Below are 26,173 nucleotides of genomic sequence, written 5' to 3' on the forward strand. Positions count from 1 at the left end.
ACTTCTGAGGCTTTCATCTCTCAGCTTGGGAGACATATTGCTAAAAAGATTCCGTTTTCCCCTGGGGGCGCATGGCCATGATTATAGTCACGATTATTATAGGTAACTTTTTTTTTTTTTTTTTTTTAGCACTTATCATATGCCAGACACCATGCCAGGACTACCACATTCATTATTATCCTATTTTTCACAATAAGGAAACAGTGAGCTCAGGTCTCTCTTATGCCAGCATTTATGCTTTCAACTTCTGAGTGCTGCCACCGCTGTAATTAGTCATCAGAAAGGACCTAACTCTTTGGGTGTAAGCTGCTTTAAAGATATGTATTTGGTCATGGATAATGGTATTTTAGGGCTAGAAAAGATGTTAATTTCCCCTGATGTCTTCATTTTATTATTTTGGAAGCTGGGGCTCAGAGAAATTAATTAACGTACCTAAAGTCACACAACAAGAAGTGGCAGAGAGTAGAAACAAAGACCCTGGGTTCAGTTTCTTTCTATTATTTTGTTTCCTTCCATCACGCTGCACCTCAAAAAAATTGAGAATTGCACGCTTATTTATTTACATTTGAACTTGAGTCAGCTTGCCAAATACTTTAAATACAATATAATTAAGAAATGGTTATAAAAAGGAAATGTGACCATGGAAAACATTAAGAAATACGGTTATAAAAAGGAATTGTGACCATGGAAAACAGAGACTAGAAAAACAAAACTGGGCAGAGAGTTACTTCATGGTCCTTTGAGTCCTATACAATTACTAAACTCATGTTACAAGTTTGGCTGTGAGCTTCCTAAGCCAAAAGGGAAACGTGATTAGCTACAGAATTGATAGGTCCAAAAAGAAAAAGTTATGTATCAGTTCCTCAAGAGAAATAAAGCTTTCTCTTGGGCTTTCCTGCACAGGTCTTAGCATAGGGAACAGCTAAGAGCTTACAGATGGGATTGTGTGTTAGACAAGGCAATGCCAGCTGTAGTTACGTAGAAACCCCCAAGTCTCAGAGGCTTAGCAAAAGTTCATTTTTATACCTGGAAAGCTGAAGATGAGTGCTCTAATGGGTGGGCAGATATCCACCAAGCTTTTTCCTGGAAAAGGAAGTATCCCCGGCTTTGTACCCAGGAGGGTTTCGTGGACCATCCTGGAAGTGACAGGTAACACTTCTGCTCACATTCCACGCCAGCTGCTCGGGGACTGGGAAATGTGATCTGGCCACATGCGCCATAGAGTTTGGTGAGCAGCTAGCCAGTCTCTGCCACCAGTCGTGGGTCACCAAAGGTTTCCCGGGCTCAGTTCCAGCATTCCAGGGCCAAGGTCCTGGCCCCTGGCTCCTTCCCTGAGTGGCTCTTCTTGACTTCCCCAGATTAAATTAACCCCTCCCTTCCTTGGGATCCCCAGTGCCCCCCATCTCTGTCACAGGGCTGACTGATCCCCACATGGCATGTTCTCATGGTCAAGTTTGCTCACATGATCATAGGCTGAGATGATTTTCTTTCCACTTGATTTTGAATTTCTTAAAAATAGGCATGAGTCTTGTTTAAGTTTAGCACAAACACCTGCCACAGTAGCAGCCACAGGGACCATGCAAATGCTTTTGATGACATCAATTTAAATGATTAACAAAAATGTTGACCCACGGTATATGAACTGCATACTCCTGATAGAATCTCACACCCTTACCCTGGACAGTATATGACAAGAACAAGGCAAGACACACCTGTGCTTGTTGGGGGAATGGGAGTATGGGGTGGGTGGTATGGTCTTGGCAACAGATTTGTTTTACTGATTGCATTTTGCTTCAGGAAAAACAGCTTGAGTTTTAAAAAGAGACCACAGGGCTTATTGCAGGTTATCCATATACAAATAATTGGGTGTTTGTGTTCCCTTAGGAGATGGAAGAAATAAAGAAATAAAGCAAACTGTTGATTTTGAATGGTTATACTTCTTGTTTTTTCTCTTTGCAGTGCTGTATCGGAAAGGCCCTCCATTTTACCATGCAAGGTTTGGAGTGATTTTTAAATAAGTTAATAGCTAAAAGGGACAGAAAGAAATTTTTGGCCTCCAGTTAAATTTTCAATGCCATAGAAACAATTAAAGTCATGTTTCTCTTGGCCTGAAGGAACAGATACTAAATACTTGTGCGCTGACGTTGTTAGACTATATATAAAATCATATAGTGGTAATGATAAAACTGTGTTTTAGTATTAATCATTAAGTTAATCTACGTAGTAATTATTCATCTTAATAAATATTGGTGAGGACTAGTTCCTAACCAGTTGAGTGAATTTACAGCTTTCATGTTGGGAATAATATTTCTGTCCCTTTCCTTTAAGTAAATGTTGAATCAGCCTGAAAGTTTGCAACTTTTTAAATTGAGAGTTTTTCATTAATGTTTTCTCACCAGCAGTTGAGGAGAATTTAGGATCAGGTGATATAAATCTTCTTTTCTATATCTTCGTTCTGTGTAGGACAAACAACATTCTTTTAAAACAGGTTTATTTCATGCTTCCTATTTTTAAAATGCCGCTTTCTGTTTTTTTCCAGTTATTCTGTCATTATTGAGTTAGTTGATGACCAGTTTAAAGGATCTCTTCGCAGACCTTTCAGTTGGAAGTCACTGGCGGCCTTAAACAGAGTTTCAGTTAACGTCTCTAAGGTAACAAAGCATCAGTTTTGGCATTCAAGTGTCATTTAATGATTTTTTTAAGGTAGTAGAATCAAAAAAAGTCATTTGTAGAAATTTCCTGGTGTTTCTGCCCAGGAAGTTCCAGGGGAATTGGGAGCTTTGGCATCCCTCCCTTAATTAGGCTAGAAGTTGTCAACCTTGCACGTTACATTTTTTAACATTCCCTCCCATCCCCCAACTGGTGCTGAGCTCCAGTTATGTGGCTTTGAAGTTTCCCATGGGAATCTGATGTTGTGCGTGTTGTCTTACCTTCCAGGGATGTTGCTGCTGTGTGTGCTATTTTCTGTTGCAATTTGTAAGCACAGCCTTCCCATGCTCCAAAACTGACTCACCCACGTGTTCCCAGAGGGGTGACCACGTTCACATATTTCATTCTGAGGTCTGCGGAACTCTTGAAGAGAGAGGAAGGGAATGAATACTTATTCCTAAATGTTTGACATGTTTTCAGAGATGTTCAGTGCCTAACCCAAGATCTTGCAACTCAGATGCCAAGCTGGGATTCAAACCCAAACCCACCTCACTTCCTGGCTTGTGTTCTACCACCTCCTACTGCCACCAAGGATGGGAGGGAAATTCCATCTAATGCAAGGACTATTAAGAATGAAAGCTTGGTGTGTTCTCCGTTATTCAGTAATTTGCTACCTGTAAACAAACTATGGTCCCTTCCAACTTTTTTCTCCATTGTTGTTGGTGTAGTGATGGGAGGTGTGCCAGTTTGAATGTATTATGTACCCCCAAATGCCATTATCTTTAATGTAATCTGGTGTGGGCAGACCTGTCAGTGTTAATTAGATTGTAATTCTTTGAGTGTTTCCATGGAGATGTGCCCCACCCAACTGTGGGTGATGACTGTGATTGGATAATTTCCATGGAGGTGTTAGCCTGCCCATTCAGAGTGGGTCTGAATTAAATTACTGGAGCACTGTGTAAGATCAGACAGAAGGAGCAAGCTGCTACAGCCAAGAGGGACACTTTGAAGAATGCACAGAAGCTGAGAGAGTAGCTGCAGATGAGAGACAGTTTGAAGATGGCTGTTGAAAGCAGACTTGCTCCGGAGAAGCTAAGAGAGGACAAACATCCCAAGAGCAACTGAGAGTGACATTTTTGAGGAACTGTAGCCTAGAGAGGAACATCCTGGGAGAAAGCCATTTTGAACCCAGAACTTTGGAGCACACGCCAGCTCCAAAACAGAGGTTTTCCGGACACCATTGGCCATCCTCCAGTGAAGGTACCCTTTGTTGATGGACACTTTACGGTCTTAAGACTGTAACTGTGTAACTAAATAAACCCCCTTTTATAAAAGCCAATCCATTTCTGGTGTTTTGCATTCTGGCAGCACTAGCAAACTAGAACAGATTTTGGCACCAGAGAAGTGGGGTGCTGATGCTGCTGTGTTTGCAAATACCAAGCATGTTGGAACAGCTTTTTAAATGGATAAGGGGAAGGTTCTGGAAGAATTGTGAGGAGCTTGATAGAAAAGACCTAGACTGCTTTGAAGAGACTGTGGAAATATGAACTCTAAAGATACTTCTGATGAGGCCTTGAGCAGAAATGATGAATGTGTTGTTGAGAACTGGAAAGAAGGCAATCCTTGGTTTAAAGTGGCAGTGAGAGGCGGGGCAAGATGGTGGATTGGTGAGCTGCATGTTTTAGTTACTCCTCCAGGGAAGTAGGTAGAAAGCCAGGAACTGCGTGGACTGGTCACCACAGAGCAATCTGACTTTGGGCATACTTCATACAACACTCATGAAAACATGGAACTGCTGAGATCAGCGAAATCTGTAAGTTTTTGCGGCCAGGGGACCCGCGCCCCTCCCTGCCAGGCTCAGTCCCGGGGAGGAGGGGCTGTCAGCTGGGAAGGAGAAGGGAGAACTGCAGTGGCAGCCCTTATCAGAAACTCATTCTACTGATCCAAACTCCAACCATAGATAGACTGAGACCAGACACCAGAGAATCTGAGAGCAGCCAGCCCAGCAGAGAGGAGACAGGCATAGCAAAAAAACTGCAAGACAAACTCAAAAATAAAAGCAGATGCTTTTTGGAGTGCTGGTGAACATAGAAAGGGGAAGGGCAGAGCTCAGGCCCTGAGGCTCATTTGCAAAACCCAAAGAAAAACTGATCTCTCTGCCCCCTGGATCTTTCCTTAATAGCCCTAATTGCTTTGTCTCTTAGCATTTCAATAACGCATTAGATCTGCCTGGAGGGCCCTTTTTTTTTCTTTTTTTTTTTTTTTTTAATCTTTTTTTCATTTTCTAAAACAATTACTCTAAGAAGCCCAAAACAGAAAGCCTCAAAGACTTGCAATTTGGGCAGGTCAAGACAAGAGCAGAACTCAGAGCTCTGAGACAAAAGGCAATAATCCAGTGGCTGAGAAAATTCACTAAACACCACAACTTCCCAAGAAAAGTAGGGCATCCTCTCACAGCCATCAGCCTGATGGACAGGAAACACTCCTACCCATCACCGGCCCCATAGCCCAGAGCTGCCCCAGACAACCCAGTGTGACGGAAGTGCTTCAAATAACACGCATACACCACAAAACTGGGCGTGGACATTAGCCTTCCCTGCAACCTCAGCTGATTGTCCCAGAGTTGGGAAGGTAGAGCAGTGTGAATTAACAAAGCCCCATTCAGCCATCATTTCAGCAGACTGGGAGCCTCCCTACACAGCCCAGCAGCCCAGAACTGCCCTGGGGGGACGGCACTCACCTGTGACATAGCACAGTCATCCCTCAACAGAGGACCCGGGGTGCACGGCCTGGAAGAGGGGCCCACTTGCAAGTCTCAGGAGCCATATGCCAATACCAAGGACTTGTGGGTCAGTGGCAGAGACAAACTGTGGCAGGACTGAACTGAAGGATTAGACTATTGCAGCAGCTTTAAAACTCCAGGAACACCAGGGAAATTTGGCTGTTAGAGCTGCCCCCCTCCCTGACCGCCCAGACACACGCCCCTTATACAGGGCGGGCAACACCAACTACACACGCAAGCTTGGTACACCAACTGGACCCCACAAGACTCACTCCCCCACTCACCACAGAGACAAAGCAGGGGAGAACTGCCTTGAGGGGAACAGGTGGTTCGCAGACGCCACCTGCTGGTTAGTCACAGAAAGTGTACTCCACGAAGCTGTAGACCTGACAAATTAGAGATAAGGATATCAATTGGTCTACAAATCCTAAAAGAACCCTACCAAGTTAAGCAAATGCCAAGAGGCCAAAAACAACAGAAAATTTTAAAGCATATGAAAAAAACAGAAGATATGGATAACCCAAGCCCAAGCACCCAAATCAAAAGATCAGAAGAAATACAGTACTTAGAGCAACTAATTAAAGAACTAAAGATGAACGATGAGACCATGGCACGGGATATAAAGGACATCAGAAAGAGCATGGAACAGGATATAAAGGACATCAAGAAGACCCTAGAAGAGCATAAAGAAGACATTGCAAGACTAAATAAAAAAATAGATGATCTTATGGAAATTAAAGAAACTGTTGACCAAATTAAAAAGATTCTGGATACTCATAGTACAAGACTAGAGGAAGTTGAACAACGAATCAGTGACCTGGAAGATGACAGAACGGAAAATGAAAGCACAAAAGAAAGAATGGGGAAAAAAATTGAAAAAATCAAAATGGACCTCAGGGATTTGATAGATAATATAAAATGTCCAAATATAAGACTGATTGGTGTTCCAGAAGGGGAAGAAAAGGGTAAAGGTCTAGGAAGAGTATTCAAAGAAAACTTCCCAAATCTTCTAAACACCATAAATACACAAATCATAAATGCCCAGCTAACTCCAAATAGAATAAATCCAAATCAACCCACTCCGAGACATATTCTGATCACAATGTCAAATACAGAAGAGAAGGAGCAAGTTCTGAAAGCAGCAAGAAAAAAGCAATTCACCACATACAAAGGAAACAGCATAAGACTAAGTAGTGACTACTCAGCAGCCACCATGGAGGTGAGAAGGCAGTGGCACGACATATTTAAAATTCTGAGTGAGAAAAATTTCCAACCAAGAATACTTTATCCAGCAAAGCTCTCCTTCAAATTTGAGGGAGAGCTTAAATTTTTCACAGACAAACAAATGCTGAGAGAGTTTGCTAACAAGAGGCCTGCCCTACTGGAGATACTAAAGGGAGCCCTACCGACAGAGAAACAAAGAAAGGACAGAGAGACATGGAGAAAGGTTCAGTACTAAAGAGATTCGGTATGGGTACATTAAAGGATATTAATAGAGAGCGAAAAATATATACGACAAACATAAACCAAAGGATAAGATGGCTGATTCAAGAAATGCCTTCACGGTTATAATGTTGAATGTAAATGGATTAAATTCACCAATTAAAAGGTATAGATTTGCAGAATGGATCAAAAAAAAAATGAACCATCAATATGCTGCATACAAGAGATTCATCTTAGACACAGGGACACAAAGAAATTGAAAGTTAAAGGATGGAAAAAAATACTTCATGCAAGCTACAGCCAAAAGAAAGCAGGTGTAGCAATATTAATCTCAGATAAAATAGACTTTAAATGCAGGGATATTTTGAGAAACAAAGAAGGTCACTACATACTAATAAAAGGGGTAATTCAACAAGAAGAAATAACAATCATAAATGTTTATGCACCCAGTCAAGGTGCCACAAAATACATGAGAGAAACATTGGCAAAACTAAAGGAAGCAGTTGATGTTTCCACAATAATTGTGGGAGACTTCAACACATCACTCTCTCCTATAGATAGATCAACCAGACAGAAGACCAATAAGGAAATTGAAAACCTAAACAATCTGATAAATGAATTAGATTTAACAGACATATACAGGACATTACATCCCAAATCACCAGGATACACATACTTCTCTAGTGCTCATGGGACTTTCTCCAGAATAGATCATATGCTGGGACATAAAACAAGCCTCCATAAATTTAAAAAGATTGAAATTATTCAAAGCACATTCTCTGACCACAATGGAATACAATTAGAAGTCAATAACCCTAAGAGACTTAGAAAATTCACAAATACCTGGAGGTTAAACAACACACTCGTAAACAATCAGTGGGTTAAAGAAGAAATAGCAAGAGAAATTGGTAAATATATAGAGATGAATGAAAATGAGAACACAACATACCAAAACCTATGGGATGCAGCAAAAGCGGTACTGAGGGGGAAATTTATAGCACTAAACACATATATTAAAAAGGAAGAAAGAGCCAAAATCAAAGAACTAGTGGATCAACTGAAAAAGCTAGAAAATGAACAGCAAACCAATCCTAAACCAAGTAGAAGAAAAGAAATAACAAGGATTAAAGCCGAAATAAATGACATAGAGAACAAAAAAACAATAGAGAGGATAAATAACACCAAAAGTTGGTTCTTTAAAGTGGCAGTGAATTTGGCAAAATTGAGTCTTGGTGTCGGATGGAAGGCAGAATTTGAAAGCAACAACCTGGAATATTTAGCTGATGAGATCTCCAAGCAAAATATCGAAGAAGTAGCCTGGCTTTTACTTGAAGCTTACAGTAAAATGAGAGAGGACAGAGATAAGCTGAGAAATGAACTCTTAGTTTCAAAGAAACCAGAAATTGATGGCCTGAAAAAACTCTGGTCTTCCAGGGTGTGAAACCCCAGAAGCTACAGCCCAATGTGAGGATGTAACCAAACATGGAACCGAGTTGCCATTTCAGTACAAGCCAAGATTGGAGAAGGAGTTAAGCAGAAAGGATTTGTGGAAAGTCCTATTGTCTGACAGCTTTGACCCCTGTGTGCTTCATGTGAAGCCAACAATTTTTGCAAGATCTTTATAGACAGAGATGCTTCCAGTCTAGACTGGATGAGACAGACAAGGAACAAATTGAAGGAAAAATTGCACCAAAGACAGAGCCATGGAGGTTGAGGTCTGGAGTCAAGAGGTCTCAGGCTGGGAGAGCAGAGTGGCCCATATGCATGGAAAGGGTGAGTCTGCCCTGGAGGTCAAGGGTGGGCCTTCCACCTCGATGCCCAGGAAAGGTTCTGCCACCCCAAGCCCCAAAGAGGATGGAGCACATTCCCAGGGGAATGGGGAGAGCCTGGCCGCCACCCCACTGTTCTGAAGGGGTTGAGTGTGTGCCCCGGAGATGGAAGAGAATCTGGGTGCTTCCCCGATGTTTGAGGAGGGTGGGGCCAAAAAGGTGGTCTCCCCAGTGTATGGATGTGTTGGAACACTCAACCCAGCGTTTGGAGAAGAAAGGGCTGCTGCAAAGGCCCTTAGGAAGGTTTAGACTTCCGCTCTCTCAAGCCCCAAGGATGCAACATCCTTCTGTAAATGACTCTCAGACTTTGAAATCTAATGAAGTTTGTCCTGCAGGTTTTAAGAACTGTTTTGGTCCTGTGAACCCTGTTTTCCTTACTGTTTCTCCTTATGGCAATGGGAATGTTTATCCTATGAATGTCCCTCCTTTGGATGTTGGAGGCACATAACTTGTTCTCAATTCACAAATCCACAGCTAAAGGAGAATTATGCCTTAGGACCAACCACACTTATAGTTGATTTTTTTTTTTTCATTTTTATTGAGATTGTTCAGATACCATACAATTATCCAAAGATCCAAAGTGTACAATCACTTGCCCCTGGGTACCCTCATACAGCTGTGCATCCATCACACTTAATTTTTGTTCAGTTTTTAGAAACTTTTCATTACTCCAGACAAGAAATAAAGTGAAAGATGAAAAAAGAAAAAAAGAAAAGGAAACTCTAATCCTCCACTATCCCTAACCAACCCCCCTCAATTGTTGACTCATAGTATTGATATAGTACATTTGTTACTGTTTATGAAAAAATGTTGAAATACTACTAACTGTAGTATATAGTTTGTAATAGGTATATAGTTCTTCCCTATATGCCCCTCTATTACTAACTTCTAATTGTATTGTCATACATTTGTTCTGGTTCATGAAGTGATTTCTAGTATTTGTACAGTTGATCATGGACATTGCCCACCATAGGATTCAGTTTTATACATTTCCATCTTTTGACCTCCAGCTTTCCTTCTGGTGACATATATGACTCTGAGCTTCCCCTTTCCACCTCATTCACACACCATTCGGCGCTGTTAGTTATTCTCACATCTTGCTACCAACACCCCTGTTCATTTCCAAACATTTAAGTTGATCCTAGTTGAGCATTCTGCTCATACTAAGCAACCACTCCCCATTCCTAAGCCTCGTCCTATATCTTGGTACCTTATATTTCATGTCTATGAGTTTACATATTATAATTAGTTCCTGTCAGTGAGACCCTGTAATAATTGTCCTAATGTGTCTGGCTTATTTCACTCAGTATATTGCCCTTGAGGTTTTGTCATCAACCCATTTTTTTTTAATATGGTTTTGTTCACTCACCATACATTCCATCCCAAGTAAATAATCGATGGTTCTCTGCATGGTCATACATTTATGTGTTCACCACCGTCACCACTATCTATATAAGAGCATCTACATTTCTTCCACAAGGCAGGAGGGAGAGTCAAAGAAGGTAGAGAGGCAAAAGGAAGAGGAAAAAAAAAATGACAGCTAGGAAGCAGCAAAAGGAAAAATAACTTTAAATCAAAGTAGAATAAAGAATCAGACAATACCGCCAATGTCAAGTGTCTAACACGCCTCCCCTATCCCTCCCTCTTATCTGCATTCACCTTGGTATATCACCTTTGTTACATTAAAGGAAGCATAATACAATGATTCTCTTAGTTACAGTCTCTAGTTTATGCTGATTGCATCCCTCCCCCAATGCCTCTCCATTTTTAAGACCTTTCAAGGTTGACATTTGCTTGTTCTCCCTCGTAAAAGAACATATTTGTACATTTTATCACAATTGTTGAACAGTCTAGATTTCACCAAGTTACACAGTCCCAGTCTTTATCTTTCCTCCTTTCTTGTGGTGTTTCACATGCTCCCCACCTTCCTCTCGCAACCATATTCATAGTTACCTTTGTTCAGTGTACTTACATTGTTGTGCTACCATCTCCCAAAATTGTGTTCCAAACCACACACTCTTGTCTATCTATCACCCTGTAGTGCTCCCTTTAGTATTTCCTGTAGGACAGGTGTCTTGTTCACAAAGTCTCTCATTGTCTGTTTGTCAGAAAACATTTTGAGCTGTCCCTCATATTTGAAGGACAGCTTTGCTGGATACAGGATTCTTGGTTGGCGGTTTTTCTCTTTCAGTATCTTAAATATATCACACCACTTCCTTCTTGCCTCCATGGTTTCTGCTGAGAGATCCGCACATAGTCTTATTAAGCTTCCTTTGTATGTAATGGATTGCTTTTCTCTTGCTGCTTTCAGGATTCTCTGTCTTTGACATCTGATAATCTGATTATTAAGTGTATTGGCGTAGGCCTATTCATATCTCTTCTGTTTGGACTATGCTGCGATTCTTGGATCTGTAATTTTATGTCTTTCATAAGAGATGGGAAATTTTCATTAATTATTTCCTCTATTATTGCTTCTGCCCCCTTTCCTTTCTCTTCTCCTTCTGGGACACCAATGATACGTACATTATTGTACTTTGTTTCATCCTTGAGTTCCCGGAGACGTTACTCATATTTTTTCATTCTTTTTTCCATCTGCTCCTTTGTGTGTAGGCTTTCAGGTGTTTTGTTCTCCAGTTCCTGGGTGTTTTCTTCTGCCTCTTGAGATCTGCTGTTGTATGTTTCCATTGTGTCTTTCATCTCTTGTGTTGTGCCTTTCATTTCCATAGATTCTTCTAGTTGTTTTTTTTGAACTTTTGATTTCTGCCATATACATGTCCAGTGCTTCCTTTACATCCTCTATCTCTTTTGCAATATCTTCTCTAAACATTTTGAACTGATTTAGCATTAGTTGTTTAAATTCCTGTATCTCAGTTGAAGTGTACATTTGTTCCTTTGACTGGGCCATAACTTTGTTTTTCTTAGTGTAGGTTTTAATTTTCTGTTGTCTAGACATGGTTTCCTTGGTTATCCAAATCAGGTTTTCCCAGACCAGAACAGGCTCAGGTCCCAGAGGGAAGAAATATTCAGTATCTGGTTTCCCTGTGGGTGTGTCTTAGAAAATTGCTCCACCCTTTGATGCCTCGGGTCACTGTGCTTTTCTGCCCAGCAGGTGGCGCCTGTCAGCCTATAATTCTTGACTGGTGTGAGGCGGTATGGCCGTGTTCCCCCAGGCTCTGGGGTCTGGTTCTGAATGGAAAGGGCCCCACCCCTTTCCTCCTAGAGAAGACAGACCCCCCAGGTGGAGGTCATTAGCATTTCAATGGTCTCACTCTCTGCTTGTGCTGTCTCCGCCCTTCCCTGAGTCACAGCCCTGGAAACTGAAAATGACTGGGGCTTTCTCCACTGAGCCAAAAAAGAAACAGATAGTCCCCTTCAGACCCAGTCCAAGGCGACCCTCCGGCTCTCCAAGGTCAGTCGTCACCCAAAGCCTCTGTCTGTTTTGGGGGATGCATACCTCTAGTGAGCAGTTCATGCTCACTACTTAAAGCCCCAGTTGGAGCTCAGCTGAGCTGTATTCGCTTGCTGGGAGAGAGCTTCTCTCTGGCACCACGAGGCTTTGCAGCTCAGGCTATGGGGGAGGGGGTCTCACGACTTGGTTCCGCAGGTTTTACTTACAGATTTTATGCTGTGTTCTCGGGCATTCCTCCCAATTCAGGTTGGTGTATGATGAGTGGATGGTCTCGTTTGTCCCCCTGCAGTTATTCTGGATTATTTCATAGTTGTTTCTGCTTTTTTGTAGTTGTTCCAGGGGGACTACCTAGCTTCCACTCCTCTCTATGCCGCCATCTTGCCCGAGTCCTATCGTTGATTTTGATGGGATCTTGTACTAAATTATTGTTACTGAAATGATTTAAGTTTCTGTGATGTGGTTGTGGGATGAATGTATTTTCTATATGGAAAGATAGTGCATTTTGGGGTCCGGGGGTGGAATGTGCCAGTTTGAATGTATTATGTACCCCCAAACGCCATTATCTTTGATGTAATCTTGTGCGGGCAGACCTACCTGTTAATTAGATTGTAATTTTTTGAGTGTTTCTATGGAGATGCCCCCCATCCAACTGTGGGTGATAACTCTGATTGGATAATTTCCATGGAGGTGTTAGCCCACCCATTCAGGGTGGGTCTGAATTAAATTACTGGAGCACTATATAAGATCAGGCAGAAGGAGCAAGCTGCTACATTGGCTGTCTTGGCGAGGGACACTTTGAAGAATGTACAGAAGCTGAAAGAGTAGCTGCAGATGGCAGTTTGAAGATGGCCGTTGAAAGCAGACTCTTGCTCCAGAGAAGCTAAGAGAGGACAAACGCCCCAAGATCAACTGAGAGTGACATCTGTGAGGAACTGCAGCCTAGAGAGGAATGTCCTGGCAGAAAGCCATTTTGAAGCCAGAACTTTGGAGCAGACTCCAGCCACGTGCCTTCCCAACTAACAGAGGTTTTCCGGACACCATTGGCCATCCTCCAGTGAAGGTACCCGATTGTTGATGTGTTACCTTGGGCACTTTATGGCCTTAAGACTGTAACTGTGTAACCAAATAAACCCCCTTTTATAAAAGCCAATCCATCTCTGGTATTTTGCTTTCTGGCAGGAGGTAAGGACGGAAAGGCTGGCAGGAGGCAGAAAATGACCGATATAAATGCAGGTTAAGTTGCTTAGGCTTTCGCCTGTAATAAAATAACTTTATCCTGTAGGAAATAGTGAGTCTGTGCCATTTCTGGTACCCATTTTATGGGGCTTGTGGCATGTATTTAATATTTTAAATACTGCATTTATAACCTATGTATCTGTTTTGTTTGGATTCTCTTGTACTTCTCAGTTGAGAACACAAACCCAACTTATAATGTTCCTAGGCGAAAACTGATATGCTTTTTGGGTGTCTACTTTATGACATTTCTCACACACTGAGAGGGAATGGAGACTGCCTGCACTTCCTGCTGATGTACCCAAATTTGTACTATTATTACTTGGTATATGGAATTTTTTTTTTTCATTTCTCAACAGGAACTCATGCTGTGCTATTTGATTAAACCCTCTGCCATGACTGATGAAGAAATGGAATCACCAGAATGTATGAAAAGCATTAAAGTTCAGGTGGGTAGACTTGGAGACAAATTAATGTCATCACAAAGATTCTGTACATGATATGGTATCATCTGGAACATGTCACAAGAAGAGAAATGAGAACTCTCTTGCTTGCCTTGTCAGGCCCTGTAAGCTGTCTCATACCTTTTCCCCGCTGATCTCATTGGACATCAGGTCTCTTCCAACTCTCACTAACCCCTACTTCCCTGTCTTTTCTTTAACCACAGTATATTCCAGTTTCTGTCCCCATCTCTCAGCTGAAACCACCCTCTTAAAAAGAGCCTGTGACCTTGTTCTGGTTTGCTAATGCTGCCATTATGCAAAATTCCAGAAATTGATTGACTTTTAGAAAGATTTATTAAGTTACAAATTTGCATTTCTAAGGCCATAAAAATATCCAAACTAAGGCATTAACAAGAGGATACCTTCTCTAGAGGAAAGGCCAGTGGCATCTGAAACATCTCTGTTAGCTGGGACTGCACGTGGCCAGTGTCTGCTGGTCCTTTACTCCTGGGTTGTGTTTCAAAATGGCTTTCTCCAAAATGTCTCTGGGCTTCTGTCTCTCTTAGCTTCTCTCTCTTGGTCGCTGTGCATCCTTGCTTGTTCTCCCAGGATGTTTCTCTCGAAGCATCTGGGAGTCCTCTCTTAACTTCTCTGGGGCAAACTCTGGGCTTCATCTCTTAGCTCTGCATCTCCAAACATCCTTCTGTCTGCGTCTCCAAGCGGTGCCCAGTGTTTGGGTCTGTGTTGGTTCTTAGCTTCTCCTGGGGGCAAACTCTGGATTACATATCATGGCTTCTCTCCAAAATGTCTCTCTCGGCTTCTCTGAGCTCCTTCTCCCTGTGAGCTCTCTTAAAGGACTCCAGTGATCTAATTAGGACCCACCCTAAATGGGTGGGGTCACATTTCCATGGAAATATTCAATCAGAATTTCCTACCCCATAAGATTGGATTAAAAAATCATGGCTCTTCTGGGGTCCATAACAGCTTCAAACCAGCACAGACATCCTCCTGGTCCGGCCAGAGCCTTTCGTGGTTTCATTCCTGGAAACTAGAAGTGTTCCTGTTGACTCACTCCCTCCTTGAAATCCTCATGTGGCTTCTGGGGGTTCTGTATGGAGCCAAGTTTCCCCATCTTCCTGGGTGGATTTTCCCTGCCTGGGCTATCAAATTCTTTGTCCAGCCATCCAGTATTTGTTCAAATTTCTGTTCTCCTTGTCTCCCCCTATGTGTTTAGAGCCTTGAAGTTGTCTTTCACTACCCTGCCCCACTCCGCATCCAAGTTGTCATGTTTTTCTTCTCTGTTACACTGAACTCTTCCTCCCTTTTCCCCAGCGCCTCTTCCTTCCAGTTTGTGCTGCTTGTCTCTGCCACGTTAACTTTTCATAAAATGCTAATCAAAGTCCACTTTTCCCTTCCATGTGGCTGACACAGACCTCCCAGCACTGTCTTAGACCTGGTTCTGATATTAAATGCCAACTTTCATTCTCTCACTCCTCTTCTTGAAATGTACCAGTGGACTACCACAGCTGAGAAAAGTTTAGCTTTTAAAATCTTTGTGTGATTCCAGTGACTATACCAGTGGCATTTAAGGTCCATATCACTGTATTCACATTTTCTCCAGATGTTTCACTTACAAGGAATGTGAGCAGGTGTCATCTTTATAGAGAGCTATCAGTGAAATGTAGCTGTGACGTCAAAGTTTTGGGTTGTTCTTTCATTTCTGTCTGAAATTCACTTGCCTTTTTGCTTTGATTTGTTTCAGGAGGTGATTCTAAGCCGTTGGGTTTCTTCACGAGAGAGGAGTGACCAGGACGAGCTTTAAGATTTAATCCCAAATTTCTAATTTCACCAATAACTATTTATTGCATTTCCTATGATATGTCAAGTTCAGGACTAAGTAAAAAGTCCTTTTATTGTAATCACCCATCAATTGAAAACTTTAAAAAGGCCTAGTAAAAGTGCTCTCAGCACCAAAAAATTGTTAGTGTTTAAAAGATCAAATTGATGTGGGAGAGAAGCAAATAGCCCTGTGCCAGGACTTCAGATCCTTCCTTGATTCAATCAGTAACTCGTGTACTGATCCTGAGCTTCCCATTTCTGGGCCTCAGTCTGCGTCCTCATCCATTAAATGAGAAGGCTGGACTAGATGATTCTCCAGCAAGAGAAATTCTGTTATTCTCTGATTTTACTTGAAGGTGATAATTGTTTACATTTATGCAGCACTCTACGGTTTACTGAACACTTTCCAACACAGGCACCTCTTGCTATGTACACCTACCTGTTCCTGGAAGAGTGTTGGATAGTGGATTTGGGGATTGCAAACCCTATTTTCCACTATTTTAAATGGCAATGTCTCAGCTTACCCAAAAATGGCAATCAATTATTCAAACACTTTAAAGTTCATTCAACATCTACGAAGTATTTCTGTATCAGGTAAAGCATCTAAAACATAATTACCTAATTATTTAACTCTTGATGAACTCATTGCTGGGCATGTTTGTGCACTATCAGATAAAAATTACATCTTGTGTCATGAAAATTTTATAAAATAAAAATAAGCAATGAAATAATATGCTTGAAAATACATAAAGACTGCAGTCAATGTTTAGTAAAATACAATACACAAAGCCTTCTTTATTGATTACATACCAGTGAAGAGTGGCTGGAGGGGCATTTGATGGTGTGAGGAGGGAGGTGGACAGAGGAAGTGGTTGCTGTTTGATGGTGTGTAAGGGTGAGCAAGAGTGAGCTCACAAACATCCAGGCTTCATCCAGTGTCCAAATTCAAGAAGCTCATGGACAGTCTGATCCTTGGCACTCAAGATTCCAGAAGTAGATGGCTATGGACCATCTGTGGAAGCAATGAGATAGATCATCTGTTTGCATTCCCTTGAGCTGTGGTCTTATAGCACTTGACAACAGGAGGCTCTGCTTGTAATTCTGTGTTTTAACGCGATGCTTCTGTTCATATCGTGATCCTTCTGCCTTGCAACAAAATCATCATATCTGCATGGTGTAGACTTGAAAGATGCAGTGTTCAAGTACCAGAGTTCCTTTTCCCTCCCCTGCCTCAGAGCAATAATAACCATCAATTCATAAGAGTTCCTTTGTAGTAAGTTCTCTAATCTTAGTGCATCTTACTAAGAGCAAACTAACAAGTTCTTTGCTCTTCACTAGTGATGCTGATAGTCCTTTAGCATGTATCCTGTCCACTTTGCTTACTCTGGGCTCCCTAGCAAAATAAAAAAAAAAAATTATGCTCCGAATTATTCACTTTCTCAAAACCTCGAAAGTCAGCAAAAAATTGCAGGTGCCACTTCTTCCTGACTTCTGTTGTTATTCCTGTGATGTTTTTTGCCAAGCCTGATGAGTGCATCAAATTCCTTTGTGATTAAATCTTCCATAAGTCCTTCATCAAAGTACCATCATCCACATTAGATACTTGATCATCAGCTGATACACCGTGAAGGCTGCAAGAACTCCTTGGTAGATAGACTACAACAATGATGTGGTATTGGAAAGCCAAAAGACCATCGATATTTATTGATGAAAACTCAAGAATAATGTCCAGAAGCATTAGCTTTAGTCAAAGAAGGCTTGTGTGAAAGACTGAAAGATTTTCCCTGAGCTTCTTAAATACAATTTAGTGTCAGTAACAGGTAACGCACCCTTCAGCATTACCAATGCACTCTGGGTTTCCAGAATGTTACACTAGCAAAGGTGTTGGCTTAACACCACCTTCACGGTTTCCAGTGAAGATCAATATTAGGAAATCTTTGGAAGCTTTATGTCCTTCTATTTTTTTTCCTCATCTTCTGAAGTGAATGTAAAGATGGCATTTGTTTTCCCAAAAAAAAAGCCCAGGTTCATCAAGATTGGAAATTTGCTTTGCATTGAAACCACCTTCATCAGAAGTTTTCTTCAGTTTGCTGGTGAAGATGCTGCAGCTTCACTTAGAGCAGAAGCCACTCCACCACACACTTCAGAGCCTCAGGCTCATGTGGTTAAATCTCTCAAACCTTCCAGGCTTGCTTTAAAAGTAAAATCTGTCACCAAATCGCCTCTCCCCTCCATTGCCTTTTCAGCCCTTCAGAGGCCCTCAAAGCTTCCTGTATCGGTTTGGTGCTCTGACATGTCCATCCCACTGCCTGTGGCTTCCATAGCTCACAAATTCCAGCTTCATAAAAATAGCATGCCATGCTGAAAAATACTGCAGAGCTTTCTGGAACCAACAATACTGTCACAGTGTATTTTGTTACCCAAAGCAAAAGAGGGAACGTGTGTGGTCAGGATGTCTTTTATGTGTTCGCCTTTCTCAACACACTTCCAGCCTTTTTCCTAACATACAGAATTCCAAGGCTTCTATAACTCACTCACTTTCTTCATGGGTTTTTCCACTTCTGTAGGAGACATTTTCACCTAAAAAAGTGGGGAACACGATGTGGTAACATCCCATGCATCTAAACAACACAAGCATCAGGTGGCCAGGTAACACAGCAGTGCATTCCATATCTCTGGTCCAGACACAAGTGATTTTGCTGCAAGCTCTTAAGTATTTATTATACTTGACTTGCATAGGCAATACAGGGTAACGTCTTTCACACAAATCATTATAGCAAATATTCAGACAATGAGGGTTCAGGTAGACGTAGATACATGGGTGTTTTTGTTGATCCCTTTTGAGTTTAGGTGCAGGGACTCAGAGCAGAAGAGTTTGAGTCTCAGAGACAGCAGCTGCCACACTTCACCCCAGGTAAGTGCAACGGGGGCTTGAACCCAGAGCTCTCAGTCCTGTACTCAGTGCCGTCTTCTAGAAAACCATGGGAAGCCAGAAATATGGCTGTAAGAGGCTTGTCCAGATGCCGTCAACTGTAGCCAACAAGGTGAAAGAAGAAGTCAGCCCAGTGCTGCAGGTGGGTTCTGGCAGGTGCCCTGGCACAGGGCAGGGCAGGGTCGTGGTCCGTCACCTCAAGGTTGGGGTGAAGACTGAGGACTCCCTTCCCAGGAACATGCTCAGGTATATAATTTTTCTTATCGTGATACCATATACAACAAAATTTTCCATTTTAGCCATTTCTAAGTGTCATTAATTACATTTATAATGCTGTGCCACCTTCACAACTATCCATTACCAAAACCTTTTCATCACCTCAAACACAAACTATCCATTAAGCAATAACTCCCCATTCTCCACTCCCCTCCAGCCCCTGGTAACCTTTAATCTACATTCTGTCTCTCTTATTTGCTTCTTCTAGGAATTTCATATAAGTGGAATGAACAGTTATTTGTCCTTTTGCATCTGGCTTCTTTGACTCACTGTAATGTTTTCAAGATTCATCCATACTGTAGCAGGTATCGGAACTTCTTTCCTTTTTACACCTGAATAATATTACATTGCATGGATTTATCACATTTTGTGTATCCATTTGTCTGTCAATGACACTTGGGTTGTTTCCACTCTTTGGCCGTTGTGAATAATGTTGCTATGATGAGTCCCTGCTTTCAGTTCTTTGAGTCCCTGCTTTCAATTCTTTTGGGCATATGCATAGGAGTGTTATTTGCAGATACTATGATAATTCTATGTTTAACTTTCAGAAGAACTGCCAAACGTATTCCACAGCGGTTGCACCATTTTACATTGCCACCAGCAATGTGTGAGTGTTCGTATTTCTCCACATTCTCACCAGCACTTATTCCACCACTCCCCCTTTTTTTATGGCTGCCACCCCAGTGGGTGTGAGGTAGTCTCTCATTGTGGTTTTGATTTGCATTTCCCTAATGGCTGATGATGTTGAGCATCTTTTCATGTGCATATTGGCCATTTGTAGATCTTCTTTGCAGAAATATTTATTCAAATCCTTTGCCTATTTTTTTTAATTGGGTTGTCTTTTTGTTGTTGAGTTCTAGGAATTCTTTATATGTTCTGGATATTAAACCGATACCAGATACATGATTTGTGATTCTTTCTCCCACTTGGGGGTTGTCTTGTCACTCTCTTGTCACGTATATGGTTTTGCAAACAGTTTTAGGAAGCTCATAGACTTCTTGAGGGCCATCTTAACCCAAGCTTAAGAACCTTGGTGCATTGTGTGGTTGTTAGCTTTTAGTCAGTCTCCTTAGAGATAATTCTATTGAAGCTGGGCTGTGGAATGAACCTTCTAAGAAGAAACCATTCAAATCTCAGCTCAGCTTCTCAGTGGTTGTGTGGTTGGGAAACTTGCCCTTTATGCTCAGTAAAGAAGGATAACAAAAAGCACCTGACAGCTAATGGAGTTTCCCCTACCTTCCCAGAAGGAGTGACTCAAACCCACCACCAAGCAAGCAACCAAATGCAAGGCCAATGTATTCATTTACATTCAGAGCTAAATCTGGGTGGAGAACTGAAAGGCTCTTTTGGAAGGTAGGCCCATCTGATAACAAATGCAGACAGTTCGGTACCCAGAAATAGGGAGAGGGCAGGGGAGATTTGCTGAGGGTTTTCCATGCCCCAGTGCGGTTGAAGTGAGATGACTTACCTTCATCTGCCTTCTAATGAGCCCAGGGCAGTCAACCTTGCAGGTTGCTAGACCGGCACTGGGAGCAGTGGGGTGTGGATAAAAGTGGTTCAGAAGCCACAAACCTGCCCACCCTTTAAAGCACCATTTCCTCTGGTTAGAGTAGGTAGCTTAGCATTTCCAGATTTGGGTGCTAGCTGTCAGCGGTTCCTTGGTCTCTCTTTGATACTGGGTAGGGAGGCAGGATGGTTATGAGTCCGTCCCAGGTGTGCAAACCAACATCTCTTCTTACTGTGCAATCTTGAGCAAGTTCCTCATCTGTAAAACAAAGGGTAGCTGGGGGATTAGGTGGGTCTCTGTAAGCTTCAGCTCCTCTCTCAGCTTCCGTGTTATTAATAGCACAGAGCCTGGTGCATAATAGACTTCCAGTAATTTGCATCTATGATTTTTCATTTGGAGGAAGGAGGAAACACCTATATCCTAAGAACCATAATGACTTACCTTCTATGAAGGCGGTGACCTGTGTGGTTAGTTATGTTGACTCTGGAGGCTGACATTTTCTAACCACATCCCCAAACTATAAGGGGTAATAACTTTATGCATTGACTGCTCTTAAGTTCCCTCAAGAGATTCATGTCACTAAAATAATTAGGTCATATGTAACACTTGGCAGCGATTAAACCCACTTGAATGGGACAGAAATTTTAGAGAGGGTCAGAAGACTGGCAAAGCTGGTTGGAGCTGCCTAGATTTCTCTAACTCTTGAGCATAATATACCAAACAGATGTATCATTGTTACTTATTGAGTAAAATTTTCTTTTCATTTTGTCTTAATTATTTTAACTATTGTTAAAACATATTTGTTGCTTTTTTCTTTTAACGTTGCTATTTATTTTAACATGGTTCTTAAATTGTTTTTTCCCAAGTGGGAAAGTACTTGGGTTACAAAGAAATGAAAAGTTCTCTCCTCCCCACCACCTACATTCTGTTTACAATGTTACCAACTAAATTAAATGTTTAAAAATCTGCTTACAGATTTGAATAACCCTCCCATAAATGCCAAGTTCCCTAACACTATAACCAAGGCCCATTGCTAAAATTAGAGAAAGACTTCTGGGGAAGAAGAAGGAGAAGGGAGCTCCAGAACTCAGTCCTTCCATCAAAATGACTATTAAGTGGACAGAAACTGTCTGAAAGAACTATTTTGAAACTCCAGATGGCAGAAGAACACAAGAGCATCCAGCAAAGAGCAGGAGGAAGAGGCTGATACATTAGTCAAGTGGCAGCTACCAGCGCCCATCCCCCATTTCCGCAGCAGGCCCCCACAGGTCCAGTCCCTGGCTGGCTCACTGGTGACAGAAAGAGGTATAAAATCCTCTTCCCCAAGACAGGGATGGGCAGGCCAATCACTGATCACAATTTTTGATTAGCAAGAGACGATGAAAGGCGTGTGAAAAAAACTACAGAGGCAAATCAAAAACGACCAAACAGTTCAGCATTCCCGGAGAAGGAACAGGGAAAAGGAAGCTTTCTCCTGGGGGTGAAACAACTGCACAAATAGTGCAATCTCAAAAAGTGTACCATATATCCAAGAAAAGAATCAGATGAACAAGAGCTGAAAAATTCTGATCAGTTAAATACGAGCTATTCTAAAGGTCTAGAATAAGTTGAACCAAGTGTCAAAGAAGAGCCTTAACACAGAGTCAATCAACAATGAAACCCTAGGCAAGAGAGAGAAACTGACCTTCAGAGCAAACTCATCAAGATAATCAGATGCCCAGACACCAGCAAAAAATTGCAAGTCATACTAAGAAACGGGAAGATATGGCCCAGTCAAAGGAACAAATTAAAACTTCAGACAAGACACAGGATTTGAAGCAACTAATCAGTGTTATTCAAACATGTTTCCTAAATCAATTCAAGGAGGTGAAGAAAAATATGGCTAAAGAGATAAAGGATATTAAGAAGACACTGTGAGTACAAAGAAGAATTTGATAGTACGAATAGAAAAATAATCAACTTATGAGAATGAAAGACACACTGCAACAGATTAAAAATACACTAGACAACTATGTGAAGATACTGTGAGCCAGCGATTTTATACTTCGGATGGTTTGTATGATGTGTGAATATATCTGCATAAAATTGCATTAAAAATACAGTAGAGGTATAGAACAACAGATTTGAGCAGGCAAAGAATTTGTGAGCTAGATGACAGGACAGTTGAAATTTTACAACAGATAGAGAAAAACAACAGATAGAGAAAACAATGGAAAAAATTGAGCAGGGTTTCAGGGATCTGAATGACAGCATGAAACATACAAACGTACATATCATGGGTGTTCCAGAAGGAGAAGAGAAGGGAAGGGGGCAGAAAGAATATTTGAGGAAATAATAGCTGAAAATTTCCCAACTATTATGAAGGACATAAATATATATGTTCAAGAAGCACAGTGTATGCCAAACAGAATAAATCCTAATAGACCTACGCCAAGATACATACTAATCAGAATATCATATGCCAAAGTTAAGGAGAGAATCCTGAAAGCAGCAAGAGAAAAGTGACTCATCACATACAAGGGAAACACAATAAGGCTAAGTGTCGATTTCTCATCGGAAGCCATGGAGGTGAGAAAACAGTGGCATGATATATTTAAGATACTGAAAGAGAAAAGCTGCCAGCCAAAAATTCTTTATCCAGCAAAACTGACCTTCAAAATTAAGGGAGAGTTTAAAATATTCACATGGTGGGTTTTTTTCCTTCATTCTGTTAATGTGGTGTGTTACATGAATAGATTTTCTTATTTTGAACGAGGGATAAATCCTACTTGATCATGGTGTATAATTCTTTGGATTCAGTGTGCTAGTATTTTGTTGAAGATTTTTGCATCTGTATTCATAAGAGATATCAGTCCCTGGTTTTCTTTTCTCGTGGTATCTTTACTCAGCTGTTATGAGGGTGATGTTGGCCTCGTAGCAGGAGTAAGGGAGTATTCTCTCCTCTTCAATTTTTCAGAAGTGTTTGAGCAGAATTGAAGTTAAGTCTTCTTGGTATGTTTGTAGAATTCCCCTGTGAAGCCATCTGGTTTCAGGCTTTTCTTTCTTGGGAGGTTTTTGATGACTGATTGAATCTCTTTACTAGTATTGATTTTGTTGAGATCTATTTCTTCTTGAGTCAGTGTAGGTAATTTGTGTATTTCTAAGTATTTGTCCATTTCATCTAGATTATCTAATTCATTGGCATACAGTTGTTCATAGTATCCTCTTACAGGCTTTTTTATTTCAGCAGGGTCAGTAATAATGTCCCCCTTTTCATTTCTGATTTTCATTATTTGTTTCCGCTCTCTTTTTTTCTTTGTCAGTCTAAAGGGTCGTTGATTTCATTGCTGTTTTCAAAGAATCAACTTTTGGTTTTGTTGATTCTCTGTTGTTTTTTTGTTTTCTGTTTCTTTTACATCCACGCTAATCTTTTTTTTTTTTTTCCCTTTGTTCTGCTGATTTTGGGTTTAGTTTGCTCTTCTTTTTCTAGTTCTTCCAGTTTGATGTTAGGTCTTTGATTTGAAGTCTTGTTTCTTTTTAATATAAGTGTTTAGAGCTATAAATTTCCCTCTCTGCACTGCCTTCACTGCATCCCATAAGTTTGGGTTTGCTGTATTTTCATTTTCATTCACCTCAAGATATTTCCTAATTTTGCTTCTGATTTCCTCTTTAACCCATTAGTTGTTTAAGAGTATGTTGTATAATTTCCACATATTTGTGAATTTTCCATTTCTCCCTGTTATTGACTTCTAGCTTCATTCCATTATGGCTGGAGAATATATGTTGAATTATTTCAATATTTTTGAATTTATTGAGACTTGTTTTCTGACCCAACATATGGTCTGTTCTGAAGAATGATCTCCATGTATGCTCAAGAAGAATGCGTATTCTATTTTTGTGTTAGGCAGTGGTTTCTTAGACTTTACACCAAAGCACAAGCAGCAAAAGAAAAAATAGATAAATGGGACCTCATCAAAATTTAAAACTTTTGTTCCTCAAAAGACTTTATCATGAAAGTAAAATGACAACCTACATATGGGAGAAAATATTGGGAAACCATATATATGATAAAGGATTCATATCTAGAATATATAAATAAATCCTTCAACTTAACAAAAAGACAAACAACCCAATTAAAAAATTGGCAAAAGTCTTGATCAGACATCTCTCCAAAGAATTTATACAAATGGCCAGGAAGCACATGAAAAGATGCTCAGCATCATCATCCATCAGAAAAATGCAAATCACAACCACAGTGAGTTTGTTTGGGATATAATCATGCACAACCTTTTTATCTCTTTGAGATGGGAGTATATTTTTATTTCCTAAATGCCATACTATAAAGATAATATTCTTAACTGTGTTTGTGCAGCTCAAAAATAAAGGGATATTAAGAAAAACAAACAAACAAAAAACCCTTTTGGTTGTATTTTATTTGTGTATTATAAACATTTATTTAACTTGTTGCAGTTGGAAATAAAAAAATTTCCAAAATGTGTACTCAACAGTAATCATTTAAATGTTTGCAGCATACCAAAAAAACAAAACAAAACAAAACAAAATGAAAATGAAAACAAAAAACAAAACACAGATACCATTTCACACCCTAATTAGAGTGGCTGCTATTAAAAAAAAAAAAAAAAAACAGAAAATAACAAGTGTTGGAGAGGATACAGAGAAATGGAAAAACTTATTCATTGCTGATGGCAATAGAAAATGGTGCAGCTGCTGTGGAAGACAGTTCGGGGGTTCCTCAGAAAGCAATGTATAGAACTATCATGTGACCTGGCAACCCCACTACTAAGTATAAAACTCCAAAAAAAATTGAAAGTAGGGATTCAACAGATATTTTCACACCAATGTTTAGAGTGGCATTATTCACAGTTGCTAAAAGATGGAAGCAATTCAAGTGTCCATTGACCAATGAATGTATTAATAAAATGTGGTGTATACATACAATGGACTATTATTTGGCCTTAAAAAAGAATGAAGTCCTGATACATGCAACAACATAGATGAACCTTGAGGACATTATGTTCAGTGAAATAAGTCAGACACAAGGACAAATATTGTATGATCTCACTAATATGAACTAATTATAATATGTAAATTCATGGACATAGAATCTAAAATATAGGTTACTAGGAGATAGAATGAGGCTAAAGAATGGGGAGCAATTGCTTAAAATGCAGAATTTTTAGCCAGGTTCAATCTAAATGTGTGGAAATGGGTAGAGGTGATGATAGCACATTATGGTGACTGCAATTAACAGGACAGAATTGTGTGTGAATGTGGTTGAAAGGGGAAGTTGAGTGTCATGTATATCACCAGAAGGAAAGCTAGAGGAAAAAGATGGGAAAGTTTAACAGTAAATCTTGTGAATGATGATTGTGATTAACAGTTCAAATATAAAAAATTCTTCTATGAACAAGAATAAATGCACAAAACTATTACAAAGAGTTAATAATAGAGTGGTATTTGGAAAAAAAAGGCTGCTATTGCAAACTATGGACTATAGTTAACAGTACCATCTTAATATTCTTTCATCAACAGTAACAAATGTTCCAAACAATGCTAGGGGTTGCTGACAGGAGGGGATAAAGGGTACGTGATGTTTTCAGTTTTCTCTTTGTTTTTGTTTTTTGGAGTAATGAAAATGTTCTAAATGTTCTGTTCTAAAATTGATTGTGGTGATGAATGCACAACTGTGTGAGGATACTGTGAGCCATTGATTGTACACTTTGAATGGATTGTATGGTGTGTGGATATAGCTCAATAAAATTGCATTTAATAAAGGGAGCTAAACTGGCAATTGTGGCATAGATTAGATAGATAGATAAGGTAGGTAGGTA

The 26,173-nt window shown here is 40.5% G+C and overlaps 1 protein-coding gene across 1 annotated transcript in view; it reads left to right on the forward strand.

Annotated features, from left to right (window-relative positions):
- TSEN2 (tRNA splicing endonuclease subunit 2) overlaps positions 1-16,340 on the forward strand; it is a 57,634-nt gene extending 41,294 nt beyond the window's left edge. The window contains exons 9-12 of the mRNA XM_037802323.1: positions 1,960-1,996; positions 2,540-2,651; positions 13,705-13,794; positions 15,551-16,340. Coding sequence (XP_037658251.1) covers positions 1,960-1,996; positions 2,540-2,651; positions 13,705-13,794; positions 15,551-15,610 — 299 coding nt within the window. The 3' untranslated portion in view covers positions 15,611-16,340. The remainder of the gene's footprint in view (positions 1-1,959; positions 1,997-2,539; positions 2,652-13,704; positions 13,795-15,550) is intronic.
- Positions 16,341-26,173: the final 9,833 nt, after the last annotated feature.

The sequence above is a fragment of the Choloepus didactylus genome, chromosome 1, assembly GCF_015220235.1.
Source record: "Choloepus didactylus isolate mChoDid1 chromosome 1, mChoDid1.pri, whole genome shotgun sequence".
NCBI lineage: Eukaryota > Metazoa > Chordata > Mammalia > Pilosa > Megalonychidae > Choloepus > Choloepus didactylus.